This window comes from Hypanus sabinus, chromosome 1, assembly GCF_030144855.1.
Source record: "Hypanus sabinus isolate sHypSab1 chromosome 1, sHypSab1.hap1, whole genome shotgun sequence".
Taxonomy (NCBI): Eukaryota; Metazoa; Chordata; class Chondrichthyes; order Myliobatiformes; family Dasyatidae; genus Hypanus; species Hypanus sabinus.
In genome coordinates this window covers 146,457,374-146,479,953 of record NC_082706.1, presented here as the reverse complement: position 1 = coordinate 146,479,953, position 22,580 = coordinate 146,457,374, and the positions used below count along the sequence as shown (strand labels likewise).

Genomic DNA, 22,580 nt, shown 5'->3' with positions numbered 1-22,580 from the left:
CAGGAAGGGGGACATCGAGGGATCAGCAGTGGAAAGAGTGAGACAATTCAGGTTCCTGGGTGTCAACATCTCTGAAGATCTATCTTGGGCCCAACATATTAATGCAATTACAAAGGCACAACAGTGGCTATATTGAGGAGATTGAGGAGACTTGGGATATCACCAAAGATTCTCCAAAATTGATATAGATGTACCATGGAGAGCATTCTAACTGGTTGCATCACTGACTGGTATGGAGAGAACAGTGCACAGGATCCGAAAAAGCTGCAGAAAGTTGCAAATTCAGCCAGCTCCATCATGGATACTAGCAAAAGGTAATGTCTCAAAAGTGCACCATCCATCGTTAAGGACCCCATCACCTAGGACATGCCCTCTTCTCATTGCTACCATCAAGGAGGAAGGACAGGAGCCTGAAGCCACACACTCAATATTTTAGGAGTACAGTAGCTTCCTTCTCACTGCCATCAGATTTCTGAATGGACAATGAACCCGTGGACAATACTTATATTTTTCTTTTTTTCCCCTCTGTTTATACACAAGTTATTTAACTATATAAAGATATAATATATAAAAATTAAATATATAATTTAATTATATAAAAATAGAGGATATTGCCTCAAGATTTAGCGGAGAAGATTTAGGACAGAGATTAGGAGAAACTGCTTTTCTCAGAGAGTGGTGAAACTGTGGAATTCTCTGCCCAGGGAAGCAGTTGAGGTTTCTTCACTAAATATATTTAACATAGTTAGATTTTTACATAGTAAGGGAATTAAGTGTTATGGGGAAAAGGCAGGTAGATGGAGCTGAATTTATGGACAGATCAGCCATGATCTTATGGCAGAGTCAACGCACGCACGCACACACACCTTATTGTAAGTTATAATTGTTTTAAATTATGTATTTCAATTTACTTCTGGGGCGAAACAACATATTTCATTACATACATGAATGATATTAAACCTAACTCTGTTTTTGACTCAACTTCTTCCAGTTCAGAGAATTCGAGAGATCGACATCCACTGAGAGAAGGTATTTCTACATATCTCAGTTTTACATGACCAGTCCTTGAACTTGCAGTTACATCTCCTGTTGATGGCTTCCTCCTGCTGCTAATTTCTTGTGTTATGACAGGCCCTACAAGAGCACCAGTTTGTAGTTCAACTGAGTGGTCACTTTCTAGAGAAGACGAGGTTTGTTAATCAGGAAGCACAAGAGTGACACTCACCAGTTATTGCATCCATCATTTCCAGGTACAACTCTACCTGGTAAGTATCTTTTCCTTGTCACTAAATCAAGACATGAACAGTCCTGTCGATCAACACATGTGGTTCCATTCTCATTTAACACCTTGCCATTTGTACAGTAGCAACCTGGTTCACAGCTCCAGATACAGAACTAAAAAGAGTAACAGACAGACAATAGTGATGTGAATACACCGTGTATACAAGTGACAGGTAAAGAGATGTGCAGTGAGGTACAAACACATCAGTGCTTTGGTCCTAAGATGTGATTTCACTCCAGTGAACAGCAGCCTGACCCGAATCGTCCATGGCTTGACCCCATCAATAATTGTGACCCTGATCTATGGTGCTTTGACCGTATTGTGTGGTAGTTTGACCCTAGTCTGTGGAGTCAGACTCTAATCTGTGGGATGTTAACTCTTGCCAATGCAAAGTGACCTTAGCTGGTTCTAGTTTAACCAATGGAGCTTGACCCCAGTTATGGCTGGCTTTGAAACACAACCTCATTTGACCACTAAGAACTTGTAACCTTTTCTTGAATAGAAGCCCAGGAGATAAGGAGGATGATAGTTACCGTGAGGTCAGAGCAGGTTCGAGGACAAGCAGGTCCACAGGGGTCGTACACAGAACCAATGATGGATGAACAATCTGTAACTGAAATAAAATGCAGCAACGGTCAGAAAAATTCTGATAGAATTGGAGACCGCTGACCTCATTTTCCTACTCAACATTCACACGGACCCTTGGAATTACAATCAGGAGCACCAGAATCTCAGAAAATAACACCAAAGGAAGAAGCCTTTTGGATGGCTGTCATGTGCTGGCCAATAAATAACTCCCTAGTCAAATCTCACCCTCTCCACTGGGTCCACGACCCTGCAGGTCACAGCTCTTCAACACATGTACAGCTCTAGTGTAAATGTAGAGAGACCTTCTGCTTCTCCCACCCTTTCAGGCAGTGATGGCCAATCTCCACCAATTTCTGGGGAAAAATTCCCTGTATCCCCACCTCATTCCTCCACTGATTACTTTAAATCCCTGGCCTTTGATGCTTGACCCTTCCACTGAGAGAAAAAGATAATTTACTCATTTGAGGCTCCTCACTTCAATTAAGTCTCGCAACTCCCTGTGTTGTAAAGAAAGCAAACCTAGCTTACAGTCTCAGAGTGCAGTGGTCCCAGAGCGAGGGCCTTAGTGAAGATGATGACTTGTGAATAGCAACAGCTGGCTATCTTTGCATTTAGTAACTGCTTTAATTTACTAAGAGAGGGACTTCAGATTCCAACAGCTTGTACTTTGAGAGTAATAAGTTCCTTCCTTAATTCAGAGTACCAAGAGCTATCCATAGCAAAACAAAATCAGCTTCATGAGCTTTCCTCACACACTACATGAAATGTCAGAGGGAAGACCAGTTGAAAAACAAACTCTGGAGGCACTCAGCAGGTCAGGCAGCATCTGTGGAGAGAAACAGGTTTCAAACCGAAATGTCAGCTGTCCACTCCCACCAAAGATGCTGCTGACCCACTGAGAGTTCCACCAGCAGTTTCCATCTTTCCTTCAGATTCCAGGATCTGCAGTCTTGTGTCTCCAGCTCCAGTGTTTCTGATGACCATGTGTGCAGAAATGTGTCCAACTGCAGCTCCTGATTGACATCATCGTGCATCTGCAGCTGTGGACACATTCACTGTGGAACATCTGTGATCTTGAGCACATGGTGAATAGAACAGTTCGAGAACTAGTCACCCCACAATTATTGTCTGAAGAGGTAGAAAGGCATGGGTGACCTTCAAGCAGAGCAGTGGGCACAGGCAGGAAAAGCAGCAGCCCCCCTGTGGCCAGCTCACATGTACATTGAAATGCATTGTTTGCATCAATGACCAACACAGCCCCAGAACTATGCTCAGTGCAGCCCACGGCTGTCACTATGTTTCTGGTGTCAATGATGCCCACAACTTACCTGCCCGTGTATCTTGAATTGTGGGAGGAAACCAGAGCACTCAGAGGAAACACACATGGCCACAGAAAGACCAGACAGTGGCAGGAATTGAACCCCAATCTTGATCAATGGCACGGTAAAGTGCTGCAGTAACCACTATGCTACTGAGCTACCTCACTGTTAACAGAACTCTAAACAGACACATTGTTTAGGATAACATTGGGAAGGAATGGCCTCTTGGGAGGAATTAGCCCAGTTTATGGCACCATGGTTGGTTCTGCTGCAAAGGGCAGCTGGGAAAAACCAGGAGAGCTGTAGTGATAGATAATTCGGTTGCAAATGGAGCAGACAAACATTTCTGTGACCTGGTGTGGACGATGCGTTGCCTCCCTGGCACCAGTCAGAAATGTCTCAAAGTGGCTATGGTGCTTTCTAAAAGTGGAGGGTAATTAGCTAGAGAGGTGCTATGTGCTAATGCTAACGACTTAGGACAGAGCCAGGAAATCCTGCCATGAACTGGGAGGGCAAGGTCAAAGTCTCAAAGGTTATAACTGGATAATTTCCAGTACCACATACAAGCGTGGTTGCAGCATGATAGATCCAGTGACTGTGAGGCTAAGGGGATACTGCAGGAGGGAGGACTTTTGATTTCTGTATCACTGAGGCCATTCCTGGGGAAGGTGCAAACTATAAAAGTGAGTTAGGCAACTCCTCCCTCCTCCAGTATCCCCTTCGCCTCACAGTCAACAGGGGAATGGGCCAGAGTATAAAAGTACAGCTGAGGGACAGTGTGGTCAAATATTGAAGGGAAACTTAATCAGGCCGCCAATGTTCAAAAACAGAAGAGCAGGTCTAGAGGAATCCGAAACAGTGCAAAGTGCACAACAGTACTGATGTGGCCTCAATAACACCCTGTGCAATTGTAACAAAACAACTGTTTCTCAACTCCAATCCCTTCACAATTAAGTCCAAAATGCTGCTTGCCTTTTTAACTACTTGCTGAATATACCCACAAGCCTTTTGTGACTCATGCACTTGAACACTTAGATCCCTTTCAATTCCCCTCATTGAAGTGCATCACAGTCTTCCCCACATTGCACTCGCTTTGATCTTCACCCACTCGTTCACTCTGGCTGCATCCTGTGGCAGAATCACTATGCCCTCAGGACAACACGCCCTTCAACCTACTTTCCTATCAGCATGAAACTAATCCCAAAGAGCCAAATCCCAAAGAGATGTAAGAGTAACATGTCCCAACATTAACTGGGATCCCCTCACACCAGACAGGCCAGTCACACATTAGAACAGCTGATTTCAGTGCAGCCCTGTGGGCGAAGTAGGCCAAGACAAAGGTAAAAGGCTCTGTTTTCATGTTGGGATTTGTTAAGACTGTGCAAGCAACATTCCTCCTCTTCTCTTCTCACATATTCCTTACTCCTCTCCCTCCTCATATATTCCTTCCTGCCTTTCCTTCTTCCTCTTCCCTCTTCACATATTCCTCCCTCCCCTTCCCTCCTCACATATTCCTCCCTCCCCTCCCCTTCTCACATATTCCTTGACCTGCTGAGCGCTTCCATTTTAATGCCCTCAGACCGTTACCTGGGCATTGCACTTTGGAGCACAGCTCGGACTCGGTGCCTGGACCCACGCAGAAATCTCCGTCACCCTGTGGAGCAGGGTTGTCACATAGTCGGCTGCGAGACCGCACACCCTCTCCACAGGTCCGTGAGCAGTCTGTCCACGCAGCCCAATCACCCCACTGTCCAGACTCTGCAATGAGGTAGATCAGTGTCACTTGAACAGAAGTACTGTACCAACCAAGAATGGAATTAGAAATAAACGGATCCGCTCTGAGCAGAGACCTTCATCCCAGACTCCTGTCAGAATGAGCTTCTAATCCTAAGATCTCACAGGATTTATGTCCACTGACCAGCAGAGTGATTCTCACACATCCCACTGCCATTTCACATCATACCCCATTGAATCCCACCCTGACATTACCCTCACCATAATATCTCACTCTGTCCTCACTCCCAATCCTATATTGTATCCCACTCTGTCCAATCTAGTTCCTTTCTCACTCCTCCGCAGAATAATATTCTGACTGGCCCCCCTCCCCGTTGCTGGCACTCACCAGCACAGGGCTGCATGTTGCAGGGAGAATCTTCTTGTTCGGGGCCATTGCAAGGCAGACCACTGCCAGAGGCAGGGGGATTGGAACAGAATCGGAATCGCTGCTGCCTTCCCCCTCCACAAGAAGTGGAGCAGTCACTCCACGGAGACCAGTTCGACCAGTGACCATCCACTGTGAAAGAAGAACTCCAGTGAATCTCCACGTCTACTGTATGTACCCAATGCATCAGTGCGTAGGCGAAGGGACAAGGTGGGTGGGGGGTGAGTCAGACAGGAGGATGAGGGCTGCCCACAGCCAGGCAGTGGGGCAGTTAGGGACTAGCTCAATAAATGGGAGATCAGAGTCAGACTGTGAAGGCAGGGGGTCAATTTGTGAGAAAACAAATTATAAGGGAGGGTGCGGAAGAGGCAAATGACAGAGGAGAGGTGAATGTTGAAGGGGGAGTGTTGTGACAGATCCACTTCAGTGTTGGCGGGAGGCAGCAGTGAGTTGGGTCACAGTAAAAGGGGAATTGAAGCTGAGGGTCACAAAGGAGGAATTTACAGACAACAAGGGCAGGAACACAGGGTTGCAGCTTTGCCCAGTGGGTCAGGGTCAGGGTTTTACAGGGTTCTGGGATGGTAGGGGATTATTGATGAGCTCCTGTGGGAGGCAGGGGTGGACTGAAATTTTTCTCTGTAGTTGAGATTTGGATGGGGAAACAACATTTGCGATCTTGTGTGGTTCTGCGATGATCACAGATTCACGATGGGCTGATATCTATTCCAGGCTCTTCTCTTTAAAACAGGTTGACATCGGGGAAGGGAGACGTTCCTCACCATCACACAGCTGATGCGAGCAATTTCCAATCTGGCCACTTAGACAAAAGCTGAGGACAGAGGATAAAATATATATTTATCTGCAAAGTTTGTCATTCACAATAACAGACACTGTCCTAGACAGAGAGAACAGACACGATGACCTAGACAGAAGAAGACATGGTCACAGACAGGGGCAGAGACACAAATACTGACACAGACACAACAACAGAGACATGGTCACAGACAGGGGCAGAGACACAAATACTGACGCAGACACAACAACAGAGACATGGTCACAGACAGGGGCAGAGACACAAATACTGACACAGACACAGTATACCCCAGCCCACTGCAAGCTGAGGGGCGATTCCCCTGTATGCTCTAATTCCACTGCATTTATTGAGGCTCCCCACTTACCAGGTGCTGCATCCCCTCACCACACTGGCTCCGGACTGGTAAATCTCACCTCCTTCGACACAAGGGCACTCAGCAATAGGAATGCACCGACCATCCTGGAAAACATCGACAGCTGCATCTAACAACCTATAGCTTCAGGATTTGGAATCACCACAAATCCAATTCCACTCACCTCATCAGCCACACCCCTCAATCCCACTCACCTCATCACCACACCCCTCAATCCCACTCACCTCATCAGCCACACCCCTCAATCCCACTCACCTCATCACCACACCCCTCAATCCCACTCACCCCATCAGTTACATCCCCTCAATCCCACTCACCCCATCAGTAACATCCCCTCAATCCCACTCACCCCATCAGCCACACCTCTCAATCCCACTCACCTCATCAGTTACATCCCCTCAATCCCACTCACCCCATCAGCCACACCCCTCAATCCCACTCACCCCATCAGACACACCCCTCAATCCCACTCACCTCATCAGTTACATCCCCTCAATCCCACTCACCCCATCAGTTACATCCCCTCAATCCCACTCACCCCATCAGCCACACCCCTCAATCCCACTCACCTCATCAGTTACATCCCCTCAATCCCACTCACCCCATCACCACTCCCCTCAATCCCACTCACCCCATCAGTTACATCCCCTCAATCCCACTCACCCCATCAGCCACACCCCTCAATCCCACTCACCTCATCAGTTACATCCCCTCAATCCCACTCACCCCATCACCACTCCCCTCAATCCCACTCACCCCATCAGTTACATCCCCTCAATCCCACTCACCCCATCAGCCACACCTCTCAATCCCACTCACCCCATCAGTTACATCCCCTCAATCCCACTCACCCCATCAGCCACACCTCTCAATCCCACTCACCTCATCAGTTACATCCCCTCAATCCCACTCACCCCATCAGCCACACCCCTCAATCCCACTCACCCCATCAGACACACCCCTCAATCCCACTCACCTCATCAGTTACATCCCCTCAATCCCACTCACCCCATCAGTTACATCCCCTCAATCCCACTCACCCCATCAGCCACACCCCTCAATCCCACTCACCTCATCAGTTACATCCCCTCAATCCCACTCACCCCATCACCACTCCCCTCAATCCCACTCACCCCATCAGTTACATCCCCTCAATCCCACTCACCTCATCAGTTACATCCCCTCAATCCCACTCACCCCATCAGTTACATCCCCTCAATCCCACTCACCTCATCAGTTACATCCCCTCAATCCCACTCACCTCATCACCACTCCCCTCAATCCCACTCACCTCATCAGCCACACCCCTCAATCCCACTCACCTCATCACCACACCCCTCAATCCCACTCACCCCATCAGTTACATCCCCTCAATCCCACTCACCCCATCAGCCACACCTCTCAATCCCACTCACCCCATCAGTTACATCCCCTCAATCCCACTCACCCCATCAGCCACACCTCTCAATCCCACTCACCTCATCAGTTACATCCCCTCAATCCCACTCACCCCATCAGCCACACCCCTCAATCCCACTCACCCCATCAGACACACCCCTCAATCCCACTCACCTCATCAGTTACATCCCCTCAATCCCACTCACCCCATCAGTTACATCCCCTCAATCCCACTCACCCCATCAGCCACACCCCTCAATCCCACTCACCTCATCAGTTACATCCCCTCAATCCCACTCACCCCATCACCACTCCCCTCAATCCCACTCACCCCATCAGTTACATCCCCTCAATCCCACTCACCCCATCAGTTACATCCCCTCAATCCCACTCACCTCATCAGTTACATCCCCTCAATCCCACTCACCCCATCAGTTACATCCCCTCAATCCCACTCACCTCATCAGTTACATCCCCTCAATCCCACTCACCTCATCACCACTCCCCTCAATCCCACTCACCCCATCAGCCACACCTCTCAATCCCACTCACCTCATCAGTTACATCCCCTCAATCCCACTCACCCCATCACCACTCCCCTCAATCCCACTCACCCCATCAGTTACATCCCCTCAATCCCACTCACCTCATCAGTTACATCCCCTCAATCCCACTCACCCCATCACCACTCCCCTCAATCCCACTCACCCCATCAGTTACATCCCCTCAATCCCACTCACCTCATCAGTTACATCCCCTCAATCCCACTCACCCCATCAGTTACATCCCCTCAATCCCACTCACCTCATCAGTTACATCCCCTCAATCCCACTCACCCCATCAGCCACACCTCTCAATCCCACTCACCCCATCAGCCACACCTCTCAATCCCACTCACCTCATCAGTTACATCCCTTCAATCCCACTCACCCCATCAGACACACCCCTCAATCCCACTCACCCCATCAGTTACATCCCCTCAATCCCACTCACCTCATCAGTTACATCCCCTCAATCCCACTCACCCCATCAGTTACATCCCCTCAATCCCACTCACCCCATCAGCCACACCCCTCAATCCCACTCACCCCATCAGTTACATCCCCTCAATCCCACTCACCTCATCAGTTACATCCCCTCAATCCCACTCACCCCATCAGTTACATCCCCTCAATCCCACTCACCCCATCAGCCACACCCCTCAATCCCACTCACCCCATCAGTTACATCCCCTCAATCCCACTCACCCCATCAGCCACACCCCTCAATCCCACTCACCTCATCAGTTACATCCCCTCAATCCCACTCACCCCATCACCACACCCCTCAATCCCACTCACCCCATCAGACACACCCCTCAATCCCACTCACCTCATCAGTTACATCCCCTCAATCCCACTCACCCCATCACCACACCCCTCAATCCCACTCACCCCATCAGTTACATCCCCTCAATCCCACTCACCCCATCAGTTACATCCCCTCAATCCCACTCACCCCATCAGCCACACCCCTCAATCCCACTCACCTCATCAGTTACATCCCCTCAATCCCACTCACCCCATCACCACACCCCTCAATCCCACTCGCCCCATCAGACACACCCCTCAAACCCACTCGCCCCATCAGACACACCCCTCAATCCCACTCACCCCATCAGTTACATCCCCTCAATCCCACTCACCTCATCACCACACCCCTCAATCCCACTCGCCCCATCAGCCACACCCCTCAAACCCACTCAACCCATCAGTTACATCCCCTCAATCCCACTCAGCCCATCAGCCACACCCCTCAATCCCACTCACCTCATCACCACACCCCTCAATCCCACTCACCTCATCACCACACCCCTCAATCCCACTCACCTCATCACCACACCCCTCAATCCCACTCGCCCCATCAGCCACACCCCTCAAACCCACTCACCCCATCAGTTACATCCCCTCAATCCCACTCAGCCCATCAGCCACACCCCTCACACTCAGCCCATCACCACACCCCTCAAACACACTCACCCCATCGCCACATCCCCTCAAACACATTCACCCATCTTCATCCCATCCATCAAACTAACATTCATTGACAGACTGTGTGAAGTTATGAGCCTGACGAAGTTTGAGAGAAGCATGGACACAGGGCCCTTGTCCCACCATGGCCATGCCGAGTCAGTATAAAGGGTTCACTTGCTGACCTGTAGCGCCTGCCCCTCTTGGCAGAAACACCCTGGACTACACCGCCTGCTGGACGCATTCAGCCCAAGCTCTGAGCAAAACACTACTCCATCAGCACAAACTCGCCATACCATCCCATCGGAGCAGTTTGAAGGAGCCTCTCCTGTGAACAAGAGCAGGCATAATTGCTTGAATACAGATGGCCATTATCACAGTAACATTACAACAATGGGAGCTGCCCACATGATGTCATCTCTACCGTTTTCCATAGTTACTTTACCCATCCCCAGCACTTCTCTCCCTCCTCTGACACTTTGCTCGCTCCCTCCCACCTCTAACAATCCTCTCCCTCACCTAACCAGTGCTGTGCCCATGCCAATTTCCCTGAATTACATCCAGGCAAAGATCAGTGCACTTACCACATGGATGGAGGTTACAACTCATCAGCTGACTGCTTTGTGAGGAAGCGTTTGATCTTGTCCGATTCCTGAGCCCTGATCCACAAGATACCGAGCATTCCGACCAGGGCCCCCAGTTACTCCACACATCTGAGAAAGGTGGGGAGTAAGGAACTCCATTAGAGCCTCTTCAACATACCAGGTTAACCCTGGAGTGGAGGCCATTCCCCCTCCGCACACACCTCCCAAACAAGAACAGATCCATAGAAACGGAAGCAGAGTCAATATCTCAGGTTGAAGACCCAAGCACTGATATAAGGTCACTCCTCTTTCACGGAGTTAGAGTTGTACAACACGAGAAACAACCCTTTGGCCCGCATGTGGCTAAACTGATGCGATTTCCCAGCACTTGGCCCACATCCCTTGAAAAGTCTGTCATCCATATACCTGTCCACATACTTATTAAGTGTATCTACTGTACCTGCCTCAAGCACTTCCTCTGGTAGCTGGTAATTGTTGTGAAGAAAAATTACCCCTCAGGTGTTTCATTAAATCTTTCATCTCTAACCTTAAAAGTATGTCCTCTAGTTTTCGATTGTCCAGTTCTGGAAAGGAATCTGTTCATCCTGTCTATGCTCCTCCTTTATATACCTCTATGAGATCAGGCCATAGTCTCCTCCCCTCGGAGGCTCTATCTGTCCAAGCCCTCCCTATAACTCAGACCCCTGAGTCCAGGCAACGTCCTTGTAAATCATTTTTACGTTCTTCCAATTTAATCACATCCTTTCCCAAGCAACCAAATCTGAATACTTAACTCCAAGTGTGGCCTCATCAGCATCCTGTACAAACACACTATGACCCCCAACATTTACGCACAAAATGCCCTGATTGATGAAGGCCAGCATGCCAAAACACCACCCTGTCGAGGTGTAACTCCACTTAAGAGGACAATGCACCTGTACTCCAAGGCCTCCCAGTTTTACAATAATTCTCAGGGCCCTTTCATTCAATGTGAAAGTCCTACCTTGATTTGTCCTTTTAAAATGTAAAACTTCATAATTACCTAAACTAAATTTTATTTGCCATTTCTCAGCCCAGTTACCCAAATGATCAAGACCCCACCACAATTCTTGATACCCCTCTTCACAGTCTAGCACTAGACCCATTTCAATATTATCTGCAAACTTACTAACTATTCCTCATATATTCTCACTCAGATCGTTAATGGGCCTATTTCTGACTCCTAGAGCACACCCTGGTACTGGGTGCCTAGATCACACTGTCTGGGCAGACATGATGGGGGCATTCCAGTAGCTCTTAGATAGATACATGAAAATGCATTTAATCTGCTCTTCGCTGAGTTGATGTTTATCTGTGTGCCAGCTCTGGCTGCCCTGGGTTTTGTGTCTGAGCACTCAATTTCATTCTGAATTCCATTTGCTTTATTGTTTGCATCATTTGTGTTTTTTTTTCCCTCTGCACGTTGGGTATTTGTCAGGTTTTTTAAAATCTGTTCTTTTATGGCTGACTGTAAGGAGATGAATCTCACGGTGGTATAATGCATAGATACTTCGATAATAAATGTACTTTGAACTTTGATTCTACCTTGTGCACCATTGTAACAAGTAGCCGTCATATGAACATGAAGTTCCAGTCTAATCTTGTAAACCCTAACTACGCACAAGCTAAGGAAGTGCAAAGTACTTGGAGAAGAGTGCCAGGATCAGGCAAAGTCAAGGTGGATCTGTGAAAGGGAGATCCTGATTAGCCAGTCTGCTGGAATGTGATGAACCAATGGAACTTTCCATCACAGATAGCAGTTGCAGACAAGCCATTAAACATATCCAGGAATGAGTTAGATACTGTCTTCAGGGTGTCATGGGAGGAAACAGAAACACAAGAGAAACAAAAATCATCAGTCAGGATGAAAGTGAATATGGAGAAGGTTTGAAGAGGTGACTCCTCTTACCCCACTCCCATTCTACATATCTACAGTGCCAATTAGGGAAGTGTTGTAAAAGAAACATTACTTTTGATAAACCTATCAGATTGTTGAAGGTGTTAATAGACAGAGTAGATATTTGGATTTCTAAAGGCATTTCGTAAAGTATTGTATAAAAGTGGTACATCACATTAACAAAGGAAGGATGGAATACAGAAAGATGTGATAAGCTGATCTGAAGAAAGGTCATCGATCTAAATGTTAACTCTGACTCTTTCTCCAGGATTGCCGACCTGTGGTGCACTTCCATCGGGGCTTTGCAAAACTCCCACGAGAGCAGTGGGTGCAGTTTCATTCTCTGAGGTAGGACAGCTGAATCTCACGATGCAGCATAGATTCACTGCACCTATCCCATCGGGGTAAGGCCACCTGACTCGGACAGTGAGGATGCTGATCCGATATTCACTGCAGCATAGATTCACTGCACCTATCCCATCGGGGTAAGGCCACCTGACTCGGACAGTGAGGATGCTGATCCGATATTCACTGCAGTTTAAAGAAATAAAAGGAAATGTGAGAGATGTAAGCTTCTGAGACAACAGATGGAGAGTCCAGATGGGGTCGGCTGAGATGAGAAAGAATTTCTTCAGGAGGAGGTTAATAAACATTTGGACTCTGAGTTCAGAGGCCTGAGCATACTCCCCTATACCAGTGGCACACTGTATATCGTGAAATGTGTTGCTCTGCAGCAGCTGTACATTGCAATGCATAATAATAAAAATATTAATTACAGTAAGGAATATATATACAAATATATTAAGTACCAAATTAAAGACCAATATCAGAGTTGTACATGATTGACAATAAAATGAACCTTTGAAATTTGTAGTGCAAAAAGAAGGGAAAAAAAGAAAAATATTGAGGTAGGGTACATGGATTTGGAAATCTGATGGCAGAGGAGAAGTTGTTCCTGAAACATTGAGTGTATGCCTTCAGGATCCTGTATCTCCTCCTTGATAATAGCAATGGGAAGAGGGCATGTCCTGGGTGATGTGGTTCTCAATGACAGATGATGCCTTCCTAAGACATTGCCTTTTGAAGTCATGGATGGTGGGGAGGCTAGTACTTATGATAGAGCTGACTGAGTTTACAACTTTCTGCAGTTCTTTCTGATCCCATGTAGTGTGTCTCCCCCTCCCCCCATACCAGACATTGATGCCATCAGTTAGAATGCTTTCCATGGTACATATATATAAATTTGCAAGCATCTTTGATGACAAACCAAGTGTCCTCAAACTCCTAATGAAATATATCCACTGTTGTACCTTCTTTGTAATTCCCCCAACGTGTTTTTAGAGATGTTGATATACAGGAACCTGAAACTACTCACTGTTTCCACTACTGATCCCTCAGTGAGGATGGCTATGTGTTCCCTCAACTTCCTCTTCCTTAAGTCTACAGTCAATTCCTTGGTCTTACTGATAATGAGTGCAAGGCTGTTGTGATACCACTCAACTGGCTGATCTATCTCACACTTGCACAACTCTTTGTCCCCATCTGAAATTCTGCCAACAATAGTTGTGCTATCAGCAAATTTATAGATGGTGTTTGAGCTGTGCCTAGCCACACAGTCATGGCTTGAGAGAGTAGGGCAGTGGGCAAAGGTGGCACCCTTGTTGATCATGAGGAGGAGATATGATTTCCCATCCACAGTGACTGTGGTCTCCCAGTGGGGAAGTCAAGGATCCAGTTGCAGATGGAGGAACAGAAACCCAGCTTACAGAGGCTTGGTCGTTCAGGTTACTTCTTGGGGCTAAGTCCTGGAACAACCATACTGTTGGAATTCCTAAGCCACGTAGACACGGACTTCTGGAAAGTTGGGCCTTAAACACCAGCCTTGTCATGAAACTGAGCAACACTGAGTTCTTCCTAACCCTCACCCTCATCCAGTGGTTGGGATCTCATTGACAAAGCTCTCACTGCTCTGTCTAACCTTCATTGCCTCAGAAAGCAGCAAATACTATCAAAGACCCCACCACCCCAGATTCTCTCTTCTTCCCCTTCCCAATCAGGAAGACACATTCCTGCAAGCTCAAGGACAGCTTCTATCCCACCGTTGCAACGCTATTAAATAGGGTAAATGGGAACCCTTGACCTTACAATCTACATCAAAGGACGTGCACTTAAACTAAGAAGGGGCAAGTTCAAAGGAGATACTGTAACTGAGGCAAGTTTATTTTCAACAGAGTATAGGTGCCTGGATGTTGGTGGATGCAAAAATGATACAGGCAAGCATTCAAGAGGCTCTCAGACAGGCACAGGAATGTGCAGGAAATGGAAGGATATGGACATTATGCAAGCAGAAGGGATTAGTTATTTATTATTTTTAGTTATTTGATTGTTAATGTAATTAGTTTGGCACAACATTGTGGGCTGAAGGGCCTGTTCCTTTGTTCTATTTGACAATGTTAAACCTATTTCAATTCCAGATCGTTGACTGGTTCTTCTGACCCACCTTCACAGAGCTGCAGACTGCAGTGGTCGGTCTCTACCCGGGAGCCCTGACAATCTCTGCCTCCAGCACTAGGGACTGTGGGCAATCGGTACCGGTGTCTGAATCCAACATCACAGGTCTTACTGCAGGAACTCCAGGCTGTCCACTGGCTCCAGACACAGTCCACTGCAAAACACCAGGAGGAACCAATGGGTCAACAATGTGACAGAGCAGTACAGATAACTGGAGCAGCAGAGAGAGGGGAGGTGGGGTGGTTGGAGGGCAGGAAAGTTGGGATGAAGGTGTGGGAAAGGGAGGATGAGGGAGGCAGGAAGAAAGTTCCAGAAAAGTGAGAGTGGGAAGGTTTGTGAAGGAGGACAAGGGAGGGTGTGAGACGTGGGAGCAGGGGAGAGGGCTGAGGGGTGCACTGAGCAGTATAGATGGAGATGTTTAATGATGCACTCAGTACCTGCACAGGGCTCGATCCCACACACCATCTCTCCAGACTGACAGGTACTGCAATAAAACAGCAACAATGAAAGTGAGGTATAGGGAAGAGTTCAGAGTCACAACAATGCTCCAAGTTCAACTGCAGTATAGGGATTCACACCAGAATCAGGGCAGAGAGAATTGGGGCAACACACACAAAATGCTGGTGGAACGCAGCAGGCCAGGTGGGATCTATAGGGAGAAGCGCTGTTGACGTTTTGGGCCAAGACCCTTCGTCAGGACTGAAAACAGCCCGAAATGTCAACAGCGCTTCTCCCTATAGATGCTGCCTGGCCTGCTGTGTTCCACCAGCATCTTGTGTGTGTTGCTTGAGTTTCCAGCATCTGCAGATTTCCTCGTGTTTGCCAGAGAGAATTGGGGTATCGGGTGGGAGCAACTGGAGTTGCCGAATCTGGAGATGTCAGACCAACACAATCTTCTGAATCAGAATCTGCCATTCTTCCTAATCTGGAGACACTGAAAGTGAATGGTTTTAGTAGTCTGTATGTAATAAGACATGTGTACTGGTTCCATGTGGGTTTGGTCTGATAACTATGATGAAATAGTGGTTGGAATCTAACTAAAGCTGGGAATGAATAATCTGGGTCATTTCAGATTTATAGACAGAAAGGAAAAGGATAAGATTAGTACAAAAAACATTGAATTACTTCAGTCACAGAGTCATACAGCACAGAAACAGGCTGAACTCGTCCATGCAGACCAAAGTGCTCATCTAAGCTAATCTGATTTTCACAAAATTGGCTCAAATCCTTAACCTTTCCTATCCATGTGCTTTTCCAAATGTATTTTAAATATTGCTAGTGTACAAAATAAATAAATAATTCAAAGAAAGAATAAAAACTGTTCATGGACCATTCAGAAATCTGATGGTGGAGTTGAAGAAGCTGTTCTTAAAACATTGAGTGTGCGTCTTTAGGCTCATGTACCTCTTCCCTGATGGTTAGTAACAGGAAGAGGGTATGTCGTGGATGGTGAAAGGCACTAAGGATGGATTCTGCCTTATTAACGATGTCCTCATTCGTGGGCAGGGTTGTGCACATGATGGACCTGACTGAGTCCACAACCTCTGCAGCCTCTAGTGACCCTGTGCAGTGACCCCTCCATACCAGGCTGCATTGCAAACAGTCAGAATACTCCCCGCCATCCATCTCAGAAATCTGGTGATGTACCAGATCTCCTCAAGTCCCTAATGAAGTAGAGCTTGTCATGTGCCTTCTTCAAGACTGTATCAATGTATTGGACCACAATAGATCCTCTGAGATGTTGACACCCAAGAACCTGAAGCTACTTACCTTTTCTACCACTGACACCACCCCTTCCCCCATGGATACAGGTTTGTATTCTCCTGATTTCCACTTCCTGAATTCCACAATCATGTCCTTTGTCTTGCTGAGGTTGAGTGCAGGATTGTTGACGTGACACCACTCCAACAGCCAGCCTATCTCACCGCCTTATCGCCATCTGTGTTTCCACCAACAACAGAGAAGTCATTGGTGAATTTATTGATGGTGTCTAAGTTGTGTCTAGCCACACAGTCATGAGTGTAGAGAGAGCAGAGCAGCAGAGTAAGCACATACCCTTGTGTGCCTGTGTTGACTGTCAACAGGGAGGAGGCGTTATTACCAATCTGTACAGACTGTGGTCTCCCATGAGGAAGTCAAGGATCCAGATGCAGAAGGAGATACAGAGGGCCAGGTTGATAAGCTTGTTAATTATTACTAAAGAGATGTTGGTGTTGAATGGGAAAAAAGATGGAAGGAGAGCAGAGTTAAGATGGGAGGCAGCTATTAGAAGGAGATAGACAGAGTGCTGGATTATGTTAAGTAAAAGAGGTGAGAAGGGAACCATTAGAGAAGGGAGAGGTGAATAACTGTAGGAAATTGTCAGTGTTTCAGGATGAAACATTGACTGTTTCTTTCCTCCCACTGACCTGACTTGATCTGCTGATTGTATGCAGAATCTAGCAACCGCAGTCTCTTGTGCCTCCTATAATGGCCTGACTGATGAGAAGATTAGTGTGTCAAATGCCTTCTTCACCAAACCTGTCCACCTGTGATGCCACTTTCAGTGAATTACATGGTCCCTCTGTTCTATCACAGTCCTCAAGACACTAGTTTTCACTGCAAAAGTCCTACCCTGGTTTGACTCCCCAAAGTGCAACACTTCGCTTTTATTTGAATTTAAAGCCATTTACCTCCTCTTAGCACACTTTAAAGGTTTTGAGTAACCTTCTTCAATGTCTATGGCTTTATATGATGTACAGTGGCAAAACAGCAGATTGTGGTGATTTGTGTCTTTCTGTTAGCCAGACACTGTTGAATAATTGGAATACACTGTTGAGAGGAGTGGGAAAAGCTGGGTTGTTGACAGCTTTTAAGGCGTATCTAAACAAGCACTGGAACCAACTGAGCCCAAGTGCTGGAAGATAGCTTCAGTACGGCTGGCTGGCCGAGTAAGGACCAAAAAATTATGATCAGCATCGACAGGGTGGATTTGGCAGAGGGTTAGGATCTTTGACCATAAGATATGTTTTGGGAGGAAGATTGAGAAGAGGCAATGTTTATTAGGGGATGCAGTACTAAAAGGCCACAAGGACAGTGTGATCAGAGAGGCAGAAGTGATTTGAGGTGTCTAAGAGCTGCAACATGATTTACACTTACACTCAATACCCCTGCCCCTGCTCTTATTCTTGTGTTGGACAGTGCTGTTCCTTTCTGAGGATGGTGCTGGAGAAGATACACTCTGTGTCTGATCCCAGGAGAGTGTGATTGGACAGGGCGGAGAGAGCTTCACTCTGTGTCTGATCCTAGGAGTGTGTGATTGGACAATGTGGAGAGAGCTTCACTCTATGTCTGATGCTGGGAGTATAGGATGAGATGATGTGGAGAGAGCTTCACTCTGTGTCTGATGCTGGGAGTATAGGATGAGATGATGTGGAGAGAGCTTCACTCTGTGTCTGATCCTGGGAGTGTGTGTTGGGACAACGCAGAGGGAGATTCATTCAATGTCTGTGGGGGAAGGATATGGGAGCTGAGGGGAGATGGGACCCTTATAGAATATGGAACGATGCCCCATGCAGGGTGAAACACACTTACCAGTTGTTACAGGGGTCCTGGGGAAGACTCGTGCCTGGTTCCAGCCACTGGCCCTGATGGTAGCAGCTGCATTCTTGCGGTGCTACACAGGAGCCATTCTGCAGCATCAGGCCCTGCACACAGTAACAGCCGTCATAACACTGTGTGGTACATTCCACTGTGGCTGCCAGATCCTGACAAGCACGTGGGCATGCTCCCCCTGACTGTATACACTCCTCCACGCTACGATACGTCATTCCTTCCGGGCAGAGCTCTGGTAAAGGAAAAGTGAGTCAAAGGCAACAGGTAACGTAGGCAGGAAGAGGTTGGGGCAGCCCAAACCTGACCCTCCAGTAAGACTTCCCAGTTACCATTCCCCCCCCACCCCCCAACTGTTACCTGATGAGTCGTCCTGGACCACTCCCCAGGCTCAAAATACAGGAATGTCCCTTTAGAATAGAGATATGGAGGAATTTCTTCAGAGGGTGGTGAATCTGTGGAATTCATTGCCCCAGATGGCTGTGGAGAATATGCCATCAGGTGAATTTAAGGCAGAGATTGATATGCAAAAGGGATATGGGGACAAAGTAGGGAATGGGGTTGAAAAGAAACAGCTGTGATTGAATGATGGAACAGACTCAAAGGGCTGAATGGCCCAATTCTCTTCCTTAAGGTCTTCTCTGCTTCTTTTTGTTCTGTATGCTTATTAACAATGTGTTAACAAAACACAGATTTTCATTGTATACATGGTATAGATGACAATAACAATTTACCTAATTATTATTTCCATGATTTCATATTCCTCTCTAACTGCAACATCTACATCATTTTGTTATGTTGCGAAGTATTCACTTAGATCTTTCATTCAAGAGAGAGTTAGATAGAGCTCTTATAGATAGCGGGGTCAAGGGATATGGGAGAGGGCAGGAACGGGGTACCGATTGTGTAAGATCAGAAATGATCACAGTGAATGGTGGTGCTGGCTAGAAGGGCTGAATGGCCTACTCCTGCACCTACTGTCTATTGACTGTCAGCTTTCTGTCGCCAGGGGCCCCACATATTCCACTATTACACATTACTCCACAATGTTCAGCTTTTTCATGATTTTACTGCCAAAATAGTATAACTCACACTCTTTACCCTCTTATTCCTTCTAAACCACTGGTTACCTCTGAGTGTTGGAGGAGGAGAGCAAATTTCTCCTGGACAATAATCCATAGTCTCAGTATTTTAATAATTTCAAGATTTAACAATTCGTTGCAGGCTGTCTTACTGTCACAGGGCTGAGTGTTACAATCTCGTGTTTGGATGTGAGGTCCTGCACACTCGACTCCTCCGTCAACTCCCAGCGGATTCATACAGCTTCGGTTTCTGGTCTGGACTCCAGAATTACAGAGGGAGCTGCACTGGGACCAGTGACTCCAGGAATTCCATCCCCCTGCCGTTGGAAAACACAACACAGTGCCTCTTGTAAGCTCAGTGCAGAGACACCGAGCCACCAGCCATGGTGACCCACAAGCCATGGTTCAGATCAGCTTCCTCCCCATCCATCTCACCGTCCCATCCCTTCTCTCCCTATCCATCATTCCCTCCCCATCTATCACACACTCCCCAACCCACCCACCCTCCCCTTCTCACCCCATCAATCATTCCTTCCTCATCCATCACTCACTCCCCAACCCACCCTCCCTCCCCATCAATTTTCACTGTCTCACAGACTCTCCCAATCAGCTTGGGCTCACCTCTCTCATAATTTCTTCCATCCCTTCTTCCCCGTCTTTCTTTCACCAAGTGGCCTCACACAAACAGTACACACACTCACCCTGAACAGAACCACGGAAGAATGGTCTAGCCAAGAATGGAGGAGTCATAACCGAATGACCAGAACAGTGCAACGGAACAAGAAAACAACAGATTTCTCTTTTTCTCTCTCTCTGTCTCTCTCTCTCACTCACACACACACACAATTGCAACACAACCACAACTACCTCAGCACAAACAGAACTGAACTCTATATTCTCTTATGACAATTCATTTATCCCTAGACTTTGATAGAGCTTGTTTATTATTGTTGATTTTTATTCCTACAGTTTTGTTTTCATTATTGCTAACCTGTTTTATATGTATATTGGCATTTTTGATACTGTATGGTTTAGTTTACTAATAAACACCTTTAGTTACAGTACCACCAGACTCCAACATATCCTTCCATTTCTGCTGGTCTGTTAACCCAGTTACGGGGTAGGTGACACACTCGCACCTGCACAGGGCTGTGTAGCACACTGCTCCTCCTGCACACCCTCTCCTGAGCAGCTGGACTCAGCCCCTTCAGGACCCCGACACCATCGGAACCGTTTCCTCAAGGAAACCTCATCCTCGTCACGGAAGCAGGTCCGACTGCAGGGTGACCACAAAGACCACTCACTCCAGCCTTGGACAGAGACCTCGGTATCTGAGCAGACCACAGGAGAGAGAATTACAACTGTGGTGAGGAGGGAGCGAGGAACAGAAGGTGAAGAAAGCAGTGAAGGTGGGAATGAAAGTGAATAAGGGAGAACAATGTAGAGCTGAGGAAGAGAGCAATGCAGCAAATAATGATGGAATGAGAGAGACAGAGAGAGGAACCAGAGACCGGGTGAGATAGATAGAGAGGGTGAGAAGGATGGAGGTAGACAGCATCAGAAATTGGACTAGGAAATCAACTTACAAGGGAAAGGATAGTGTGAGCGAGTGATGGAGTCAAAAGAGAACAGGAAGTCAGAGGTTGTGGGGAGGGAAAGCAAATTGGAATGAAGTGGGGGAGGGAGGGATAAGGGACAATGAGAGACAGGAGGGAGTGGGATAACAAGGGAGGAAACGTGATGAGAGGGTTTGTAAAAAGGGGGAGAGGGAAGCGGGAAGGGAATGCTGGAAAGGGAGAGAGAGGGAATGAGGGAATGACTGAGAAGGCCACATTGACAGTCAGCCAAATGTGGGGATAGGGACACAGGAGAGTGCAGATTCTGGAATCTGGAGCAACACTCAGTCTGCAGGGGATAAGGCAGGTTTGATGCAATCGCAACCAGAAGTGAACTTACCTGGGTGGCACACTGTGTGACAGCTCTTTACTTCCACACTGTCCCCCACACAGGGGGTACCATCGGCTGAGGCAGTGGGATTTGTTGGAGACCTGCGAGTAAAGCACACGATTGGTTGAGTATTGTGGGACAGCAAGTTGAAAGAACACATTTGTGGGAAACTGCGTGATCCAGTGCAGTCACTCTGGAATCGGAGGGTCATTGGGAGGAACATCTGTCTTGTGAAATCCCTGCAACGTCAGAACTTGATCAGACCACCCAAACCTCCAAGTGAGACCATGAATAGAGTAAGTTCAGAGGACAGTTGAATAAGACAGACTGTATTCTAACCACAAGAGATTCTGCAGATGCTGAAAATCTTGAGCAACACACACAAAATATTGAAGGATCTCAGTAAGTCAGGCAGCATCTGCGGAGGGGAATAAACAGTCAGGCCCAAGACCCCCAAAACTTCAGGGGGCAGACCAGCAGCTTCCTAAAACTGTCAAAACTGGTAGATAGGACAGTGCAGAAGGCAGTTGACGTTCTCCCCGTGACTGCCTGGGTTTCCTCTGGGTGCTCTGGTTTCCTCCAACATTTCAAAGACATATCGGTTGGTAGGTTAATTGATCATTGTAAATTGTCCCATGATTAGGCTAGGGTTTAATTGTAGGTTGTTGGGTGGCCCTGCTCAAAGGACCGGAAAGGGCCTAGACCATGCTGTATTACAATAAATACATAAATATGTGCCCATGATAATACTGCAAATAAGCTTTTCATTGCACTTGTGTACACGTGTGCTTGTGCATCATGACAATAAACTCGACTTTGAACAAGCAGAGAATGGAGGAGTGTTCAGACAGATGGTATTAGTTTAGATTGGCATCGTAGTTGGCACAGACATGATAGGTTGAATGGCCTGTTCCTGTACAGTACTGTACTTATGTTCTGTGGTCTAAGTCTGGCTTTATGTGATGAAGAACAATGAAGAATATTG

General features: G+C 47.2%; 1 protein-coding gene across 1 annotated transcript in view; it reads right to left on the bottom strand.

The window, feature by feature from the left end:
* Positions 1–22,580, bottom strand: part of sspo (SCO-spondin) — a 261,575-nt gene that overhangs the window by 121,749 nt on the left and 117,246 nt on the right. Inside the window, exons 53-64 of the mRNA XM_059990301.1 lie at positions 21,605–21,696; positions 20,788–20,979; positions 19,801–19,965; positions 18,549–18,801; positions 15,413–15,459; positions 14,965–15,129; positions 6,529–6,580; positions 6,130–6,179; positions 5,312–5,482; positions 4,777–4,947; positions 1,816–1,895; positions 1,226–1,395 (exon numbers count right to left, since the gene is read on the bottom strand). Coding sequence (XP_059846284.1) covers positions 1,226–1,395; positions 1,816–1,895; positions 4,777–4,947; positions 5,312–5,482; positions 6,130–6,179; positions 6,529–6,580; positions 14,965–15,129; positions 15,413–15,459; positions 18,549–18,801; positions 19,801–19,965; positions 20,788–20,979; positions 21,605–21,696 — 1,608 coding nt within the window. The remainder of the gene's footprint in view (positions 1–1,225; positions 1,396–1,815; positions 1,896–4,776; positions 4,948–5,311; positions 5,483–6,129; positions 6,180–6,528; positions 6,581–14,964; positions 15,130–15,412; positions 15,460–18,548; positions 18,802–19,800; positions 19,966–20,787; positions 20,980–21,604; positions 21,697–22,580) is intronic.